The 9,876-nt window shown below is 36.2% G+C and overlaps 1 protein-coding gene across 2 annotated transcripts; it reads right to left on the bottom strand.

Annotated features, from left to right (window-relative positions):
- Positions 1–1,773: 1,773 nt before the first annotated feature.
- On the bottom strand, positions 1,774–4,616 carry LOC116026741. Of its 2 annotated transcripts, none has more exons than XM_031268115.1 (3): positions 4,439–4,616; positions 2,215–2,390; positions 1,774–2,105 (listed from the first exon to the last, which is right to left on the bottom strand). In XM_031268115.1, the coding sequence occupies exons 1-3, from the start codon at positions 4,509–4,511 to the stop codon at positions 2,088–2,090; spliced, it is 267 nt and encodes an 88-aa protein (XP_031123975.1). In that variant the 5' UTR covers positions 4,512–4,616; the 3' UTR covers positions 1,774–2,087. The 2 variants fall into 2 exon arrangements, with proteins under 2 accessions (XP_031123975.1, XP_031123976.1); XM_031268116.1 differs by having other exon boundaries at positions 2,215–2,375; positions 4,439–4,607.
- Between the last annotated feature and the right edge of the window lie 5,260 nt (positions 4,617–9,876).

Here is a 9,876-nt window from a genome sequence, read left to right as displayed (position 1 = left end):
GGGTCAATATGATAGAATGCTTTGTTCTTTAATTTGCATGTTCTGTAGTTAGTTAAAGCATGCTTTTTTTTTTTTTTTTTGTATTGATCTGAATGTTTTTATATTTGAGCTATTTTTTTTATTCTATTGTTTATTATTTTATGCGAGTATAGTTTGAAACCCAACCAATATAATTGCTCGTCAACACGGTCAATATTTAGTTGAAACCATTCAACAACCTTCAAAAATCTTATAACAATCAGCATACATCACAATACTTATTGAAACATTTGATATGAAGATGTTTTAGGTTAGTCTACAAATATTTAGGTTCATCAATCCTTTTTTTCTTTTTTTTCATAAGCATATATACTCCCCGTCCCCCATTTTACTTTGTCCAATTTATTATGCATAGGGGGTTGGGAATTGGGAAGCATTGTCTGATACCAAAAATAAAGGCATGGAAATTGCAGAGGTTGAACCTGGTCTATAATGCAGGTAGAATGAAGAGAAGAGAATAGAATATATACCAGGTAGCATAAAATGCAGGTGACCACAAGTCTTTTTATCTTCAATTTAGTTACACTACACCACTATCCTCACATCTTTTCTGAATTCCAAGGGTCAAATTCTCCCAAGATATGTTAAACTCGGAAAAGCCGCCTTCTGCCTCTATCTGCCCAGAACTGAGGCCAGGTACACTGGGCTTCAAGCTCTGCATCTTCTGCTGCAACAACACAAAGTACAGAGATAAAATTTGGCACAACATTCTCTAAGGAATCCACTTCCAATTCAATAAAAAAGAATAGATCATTCTAAAATCAGATAATTACTGGATGCAAACCTGTAATAATCACAACTTAGGGGCAAAATGAATGTGCATAGCCAGAGGTTTAACAAGCATAAACTCAAAGAAAATACTTACTGGGCTGGGTTCAATAAGTAGACTGGCCAGAAGGGTTCTTTAACTAACTTACTTTTCTAGGGGTGCAGTTAGAGATCATGAACAAAATAAAGAGTTGCTCTGCCAGTAATCTTCTTTCACTTTTGAGAAAATCTATGTTATACCCCTTTAGATAGCTTCAACTCTTCTACTCTGCTTGAATCACATTATCTGAAAACAAGAAACAAAGTTACTGACCACCATACTATAAAAATATTCCATTCAATAAATATAGCTGTTTTAATACCCTAAGAATTCAAGAGATAAACTGTTAAGATCTAATTGATTGTACTTGTATGATATGAAACAATTCACTGTGTTAAGCAATTAGCCAGAAGCCCAGAACAAACTGTTCATGGATGTAAACATGTCATGGTATAGCAAGCATCAGTGCCATTTTGTCTTAGAAATGTAAAGTATCTTACCACTTCCATCCCCAGAAGCCAAGAAAGACCTACGGAGCATCAATTTTGATTCCATCTTTGCCACTTGCTTGGACCAGCCTCTGCATATGGGTGATGAACTTAGCTTGCCATTCGTGGAAGATGGCAAAGAATTACACCTAGTTAGGGCATTCTTTTCATCCACTTCTTGCCCAAACCTTGGTGAGGCTTGCTCCCTAACCTTAAATTTTGTTCTACGAATTACCTCGCCTGAATTGACTAGTCTATGGTAAGGCAATACTTTTTCTTACAATCAAAATCATCTATTCATCTTACGATAGACTAGTTAATTCACCCAAGATAATTAATTTGTAGAAAAAATTATAAGTTCAAACATTTAATCCAATTCCTTCAAATGCATAGAGAAGTAGTAATAAAATTAAAATAAATATAACAATGCAAGAGAGGTTGACGTAATCCTTAACAAAACTGAGGTGATTTATTAGTGCAATGATGCATTTGTAACATCTATCATAGGCTGATGAGATGTAGTCTATTGATTAAAATGACATATGAAAGACAAATGCATGCATTCCAACATGGAATGACTATCAACCAAAAGCAAAATCAGTCAATCAGTAGTCAATGAATTCCAAAGAGTACAACATTGCTGTAACCAAAAAAAGAAAAAGAAAAAACACATTCTCTGAGACATAGCATGATTCATGATGAGTGCCAAAAGCTTATTGTACTGTCTTCTGTCTCCAGATGTTAATCAAGATTCAAAAACAGCCACCCAACTGCGAAATTAAAAGAGGCAGTTATAACACTCCACAAACACATACTAAGAACTGGCTACCAATGAAACAAAGATAATATATTAGCAATTGACTAGAATGTGATACATACCATAATAGAGTCAATCTCCTCTTGAGACACTGGCGTTCTTTTGGGTTGGTCGGAAGCCTTTCCTCCCACACTCATTTTAGAGGAGGAACTAGAGAAAAATGTTTGAGGGGCATCCTTAGATGCAGATGTTGCCTGATGTTGTGAATGCTGGGATGTAGAACCTGCCGAATAATCAACTTCATATTTAAGAAGTAGCAGCACTCAAAATCGTAAGCAATAAACCATGCAATAAAATCTGGAAACTAGATGCATGTCATAACATCCAAAATGCATTCTTATTCTCAAAGAGCAGAAGTCCAAGAATGTGTGTTCCTTTTATTCCTTTTTGAGAATGAAAGACAAGAAATTTGGATTATTGAAAAATCACATAGAGAAATCATGTACAAGCTTGAGCAATTAGACCTCATGAAAATGATAACTAATCAGTGGTTAACCCATAATTCAACAAGTTGGTAATAGCGAGAGTAAAGAACAGGAACATACATTGGGATTGTAAAATAAAAGGATGGAGATTTGAATCTGTTGCAGTATGAATATATGTTAAAACTAAGTGCATTACGGCAGGTGAAGACTAGAACACTGAAACAAAATCTGTCAGTTAATACAAGTCATCTACACCTGCTGCTTGAGAGAGAGAGAGAAGGAAGGTGGGTGCATCTCAGTAGGTAAGCCAATATAAACACCTCTTTCTTGGACAACTAAACACTGGCTTCATGCACAGTGTGAGTACAGTAATAAGGAAATAATTTGTTTCAGGAAATCCTAGGGCATAATCTACCCAGAAAGAAGCCAGGTCAGGAAATGTTAACCAGATTCACAAAGCACAGTATGAATATTGATTTCCAAGTGTCAAGCAGGTAAGGATCTAGAAAGTGCCCAGTAGTCTCCACTTCTCCCAACTTATATGATAAGTAGAAGCTAAATGAATTTATACCCTGTTTAGTCCCCTTTTTTTCACCTTTGATGCATTGACTGCTTAATTTTAAACGAATGACAAATGTTGGCCAACATTGAATAGAGAGGCAATTAGTACTTCAACTATATGAAGTTAGCAACCATTTGTCTCTTTGTCAAAGACTTCATCAAAACTTAACAATCCTAACATAAAAGGACTAATGATGGCTAACTTAGTATTGAAAGATTGCAGGTCACCAACTCACTATTTTTATAATTACTGATTTACTGGTTAAAGTGTCAAAGATAGTAAACAATAGGGATCAAATAAGAAATATATCCAATTCTGATTTATTTCTATTAGGGAAAACCCCCAGCATTAGAAATTGAAAAGTAAGAGTGTATTTTGCTACAGATTGCCAGATTGGAACTCAAGAAAAACAAATTCAATCCCTCAATCCAAAAACACCTGACACATTAGCAAATGGTTTACTATTGCAAGTGTATTTTGCTATGGATTGGGACTCCAAAGACCAATTCAAGCCTTTAATCTAAAAATTCTCCGACATTTTAGCAAATGGGTTGTTTCAAACCAGTCAAAGGCATCACAAAATAAGTACTGTATCAATTATATTGCATTCAACTTTCTACATGATCTTTCAATCCAAAATTATAAGTAGTTCTACATGAATTATTAGTAAGATTGCACACATAGATTATAGCAGTTTGTGTTTGCCTAGGTGCCAAAGACAACATTTTAATCTATTTCATCAGCTACTGCCTACTAATGAGCCCTTCAAACAGACAACAATTTTCTCATCAGTGAATTGGCTTGGGATAAGGCCCCAATGGGCTCTGTCACCTCAACATAGTAAAAAATCAAACCCATCATAAACTAGCTACACAATTCCGTAGTTCCTAAAACCCCATAACAAATCAAAACAGGCATTAGAATTTATAAACACAACATATTTTTTTTTTCTTTTAATTTGCAATCATAATTGCAGAAAATTCCATCCCAATTGAACCCTTCACAATCTCAGATACCATAATTATCCGAAAAGTGATTCGGAAATCCCAAACCCCGTAGACAAGATCACAAGAAGCACGTGACACAATTTCCACAACAAATAAAAGAATTCTAGCAAAAATTTAACACGTATCTTTACAGAAATCATGGCCAACACTCATATATAGAGTAAAAACAGAAATCTAGTAACACAGTTTTACATACAGATTAAAGAACAACTACAAATACAGTATATCACAACAGATAAATGAATAAATCTATACAGGTATGTATGGTTGTGGGTTGGGGAAGGAGGCATACCAGAAGGATTAGGATGGCGCTGAGGAAACTTGATGCGCGGGATTCTCTTCAAGGCGTGAGCAGCTCCACCCATGTCTACACGTGCCTAGGCGCAAGGCTGTGTTGCAAATTGGAAGGTTTAGGTACAGAGTTGTCGGAGAAATGCTGAAATGGAGAAGAAGGGAGAATTGATTGGGCCAGAATTGGGCTGCTTAATAAGGGCTATATTCCTTTGATTTGACCCTTTTTTTTATACATTCAAAACCCCTGTCCAAAGGCATGACATTGGATGAAGTAAATCAATCATTATATCGGGTATCAGGATTCATATTACACTGTGGATCCTGGTCTAAAATGACGTCGTTTAACTAAGTAGTAGGAGTTGATGCGCGGCGGACACTATTTTGTTCATCCAATTCCATTATTTGTAATTTTGTGTATTCTATTATACAGTTATGTACATTAGTAATTTCAATACCATAATTCTGTGCATTATTGGTTTCCAATACCACAATAACATTAAGTATAAAAAATTAGATCATTAATTTACAGAAGTATATAAAGAATACACATATCATTCAATAGAATACACACAATCAATAACCTAAGTATTAGCATTACTAGTTCATGAGATATGGTACTCGAAATCAATAATGTACAGAATTATATACCAAAATACACAGAATTTATTAATAGAATACACAGAATTATTAGCCTTAGTATTATCAATAATGTATTGAATTACATACTAGAATACACAAAATCAATGAAAATGATACACAAAATATAAGCCTAAGTATTATCTCTTATGTTCCATGAGGTATGGTATTGGAAATCAATAATGTACAGAATTACATACTAGAATACACAGAATCAATGGCTAGAATACACAGAATGCACAAAACTCATCTTATAAGTTAAGACCGAACCAGAAACGGAAATGCTGTTAATTAAAAGATCCAAAATACACATAATCAATGAAAATGATACATCGAATATAAGCCTAAGTATTATCTCTTATATTCCATAAGGTATAGTATTGGAAATCAATAATGTACAGAATTACATACTAATATACACATAATCAATGACTAGAATACACTGAATGCACAGAACTCATCTTATAAGTTAAAGCCGAACGGGAAACAAAAAACCAGTTAATTTAGAGAACCAAAATGACGTCGTTTTAGATCAAGATGCACAATGCATTATATTGTGCACTCTGGTCCATGATATAAATTGCTAAAGTATATTTCACACTTCAAGATGACCCTTAAATCTACAACTTTAAACTTTAAATTTATACACCTAACGCTATAAACTACACAATTTAATTTTTGAACTTAGACATCTTAAATTTTAAATTTACGCACCTTAAGTTGTGATCTTACGCAAATTTTAAATGTCATAGCATTTTTTTTTTCAATTGTTATAATTAATCCACATATTTCACCTACAAGAAGCTTGGCACGCACCTAATCCCTTAGCTTGTGCGTGTATATACATAATATAAATAAATAAATAAATAAATAAATAAATATATATATATATATATATATATATATATATATATATATATATATATATATATATATANATATATATATATATATATATATATATATATATATATATATATATATATATATATATATACATACACACACATTTTGACGAAAACATCAATACAAACAGAATCATTAATTACAAGCTTCCAAAATGTAAGAAAAAATAAGTCTTTAAGTCCAATCTAACTTAAACATATGAAAAAATATGAAGGAGCACAACTAGGGCTCATCCAAAGATTGAAACCATAAAAAATGACAAAAACATGTGTGAGACCGTCTCACAGATCTTTATCCGTGAGATAAGTCGAATCAAGATGAAATATAATACTTATACTAACAAATACAATACTAAATCGTGAATAAAATATTACATTTCATTTCGATCCGACCCGTCTCATGGATAAAGATCACTGAGACGACCTCACACAAGTATGACGACTTTAAAAAAATAATTCAAATTGTGCTTAAATATTGAGTAAAGGGTGAGCCTTGCGCATCCTTATGCTTATGCAAGTCTAGGCCAAAATCATTAGAGTAAAATACTACTCATACTCCCAAATTCTACTATCAATTTTTACTCCCTCTCACAAAATTTTGATGTTGACACTTTCATTCAGACTCACAAGATAACTAATTACTAATTGCCACATGAAAGAGTAAAAGTGAGAGAGTTAAAATAAAGAGTGCATGTAATACAACTCATTATTACCCCAGACACACTTATAGGTGCATAGCCATGCATGTGCAAGTGCAACACTTTCAGTGTGCCATTTTTTGCTGCACTCCCGTGCATGTTTCAAGTGCGACCCTAGGTCGACTTTGGAATGTTCTACGCTCTTCATTGAGTGTTCCAATGCTCCCGGCCTATAAATCAATATTTGTGTACGATTTAACCAAAAATGTTGATTTGTCTTCCTATCATCTTGAGATTTGAATTGAATTTTCTCTTGTTATAGATGCTTAATTGTGTGAACTTAAATTGTCGACAGAATAGTTTAGCAGCAAAATGAACAGTGCAGTGCAGCAATTTGTACAGGAAAAATGCAGCTATTTCTACAGGAAATTGCAGCTGCAATTTCAATAGTGCAGTCCAAATTTTTTGCTATAAATAGGTACTTCATTTGCATTCTAAATCATCCCAAAATCATTCTATTCTTCCCTCATATACTAGAGATATTAGAGAGTTTGTTGAGTGTATTTCTCCTTCCTAGCAAGAGAGAATTATCCTTGTTTTCTCCTTGTTAGTTAGAGAGTGGTTGTAACTCCTATTTTCTCATAGTAAAATTCTTCTACCCTTGCCCGTGGTTTTTATCCTAATTTGTTTAGGGGTTTTCCACGTAAAATCTGTGCCTCATTTATTTTTATTTCTCAAATTATTGTTGCAATCTGATCTATCCCACTTCCGCGGGCGCAACAATTGGTATCAGAGCCTTCAGATATATTGTTCAGAATTTGTTTCAAGAACAATATGGCAGCGAAATTTGAGATTGAAAAATTCAATGGGAAAAAATTTCTCATTGTGGAAATTGAAGGTGAAGGCTATCCTGAGGAAAGACAACTGTCTAGCAGCTATTAGTGAAAGGCCGGTGGATTTTACTGATGACAAAAAATGGAGCGAGATGAACGAGGATGCTATGGCGGATCTATACCTATCAATAGCAGATGGAGTATTGTCAAGCATCGAGGAGAAGAAGACGACCAAGGAGATTTGGGATCACCTCAACCGGTTGTACGAGGCCAAGTCACTGCACAACAAAATTTTCCTTAAGAGGAAATTATATACTCTTCGTATGTCAGAATCTACTTCAGTGACGGAACACTTAAATACGCTGAATACTCTATTTTCCCAGCTTACATCTCTAAGCTGTAAAATAGAGCCACAGGAGCGTGCGGAATTTCTACTTTAGAGTCTACCTGATTCGTATGATCAGCTCATCATCAACTTAACAAACAACATCCTTACAGACTATCTAGTCTTCGATGATGTTGCAGCTGCGGTTCTTGAAGAAGAAAGTCGGCGCAAGAACAAGGAGGACAGACAAGTCAATCTGCAACAGGCAGAGGCGTTAACGGTGATGAGAGGAAGGTCAACAGAACGTAGCCAAAGCAGTGGTCGTGGTAGATCAAAATCAAGTAAGAAGAATTTAAAGTGTTACAACTGTGGAAAGAAGGGTCACTTGAAGAAAGATTGTTGGAATTTACCTCAGAATTCCAATCCTCAAGGAAATGTTGCAAGTACCTCGGATGATGGAAGTGCTCTCTGTTGCGAAGCATCAATAGCCAGGGAAGGCAGAAAAAGGTTCGCGGATATATGGTTTATAGACTCGGGAGCCACATATCACATGACCTCAAGGAGAGAATGGTTCCATCATTATGAACCAATCTCAGGAGGATCTGTGTACAGCTGCGACGATCATGCCTTGGAGATTATCGGCATTGGAACCATCAAGCTGAAGATGTACGATGGAACAGTCCAAACTGTTCAGGATGTGCGGCACGTGAAGGGCCTGAAGAAAAATCTATTATCCTATGGAATATTGGATAATAGTGCAACCAAGATTGAAACACAGAAAGGAGTCATGAAGATTTTCCAAGGAGCGCTTGTGGTGATGAAAGGGGAGAAGATAGCTGCAAATCTATACATGCTGAAGGGAGAGACTTTGCAAGAAGCAGAGGCATCGGTTGCCGCATGTAGTCCAGACTCTACGCTGCTATGGCATCAGAAACTTGGGCACATGTCAGAACAAGGAATGAAGATTCTTGTGGAGCAAAAGCTACTTCCGGGGTTAACAAAGGTATCACTTCCTTTGTGTGAGCATTGTATAACAAGTAAGCAACATCGTCTTAAATTCAGCACATCAAATTCTAGAGGCAAGGTTGTTCTAGAATTGGTTCACTCTGATGTGTGGCAAGCACCGGTTCCATCCCTAGGAGGGGCAAAGTATTTTGTCTCATTCATCGACGATTACTCTAGGAGATGCTGGGTGTACCCTATCAAGAAGAAGTCAGATGTGTTTGCGACTTTCAAAGCCTTCAAAGCACGGGTGGAACTTGATTCCGGGAAGAAGATCAAGTGTTTCAGGACAGATAATGGAGGGGAATATACAAGTGAGGAATTTGATGACTTCTGCAAGAAGGAAGGCATCAAAAGGCAGTTCACTGTGGCATACACTCCTCAACAAAATGGAGTGGCAGAGCGGATGAACAGAACCTTGCTGGAAAGGACAAGAGCAATGTTGAGGGCTGCGGGCTTAGAAAAATCATTCTGGGCAAAAGCAGTCAATACCGCCTGTTATTTGGTGAATCGAGCTCCATCAACTGCAATCGAGCTGAAGACACCAATGGAGATGTGGACTGGTAAGCCTATTGATTATTCAAACCTCCATATATTTGGAAGCATTGTGTATGCAATGACAATGCCCAGGAAATTACAAAGTTGGATCCGAAGTCCAGGAAATGTAGATTCTTGGGGTATGCTGATGGAGTAAAGGGGTATCGCTTGTGGGATCCCACCGCCCACAAAGTTGTCATCAGCATGGATGTTATCTTTGTAGAGGACAAGCTACAAAGAGGAGAAGTTGATGATAGCACGGAAAAGGAGAAGCCAGAAACTACTCAGATACAGGTAGAGGAGGAATTTGAACAAGATTCGTCTGAAGCAGAACCGGCGCACGAGGAACCAGAACCAGAACGCTCTAGAGCTCCAACAACTCGTCAATCAGACCGTGAAAGAAGACGTCCCACTTGGCACTCAGATTATGTTATGGAAGAGAATGTTGCATACTGCCTTCTAACAGAGGATGGTGAGCCATCAACCTTTCAGGAGGCGATAAACAGCTCAGATGTTTCTCAATGGACGGCAGCAATGCAGGAAGAAATAGAAGCTCTCCA

This window comes from Ipomoea triloba, chromosome 8 (genome assembly GCF_003576645.1).
Source record: "Ipomoea triloba cultivar NCNSP0323 chromosome 8, ASM357664v1".
NCBI classification, from domain to species: Eukaryota; Viridiplantae; Streptophyta; class Magnoliopsida; order Solanales; family Convolvulaceae; genus Ipomoea; species Ipomoea triloba.
Note: the sequence above shows the minus strand (reverse complement) of the source record. Positions and strands in the feature narration are given on the sequence as shown.

Coding starts and splice junctions, on each gene's coding strand:
- LOC116026741 (XM_031268115.1), bottom strand. CDS start 4,511: ATGGGTGGAGCTGCTCACGCCTTGAAGAGAATCCCGCGCATCAAGTTT. Junction 2,391..4,438: donor GCGCCATCCTAATCCTTCTG/GTATGCCTCCTT, acceptor TTAAATATGAAG/TTGATTATTCGGCAGGTTCT.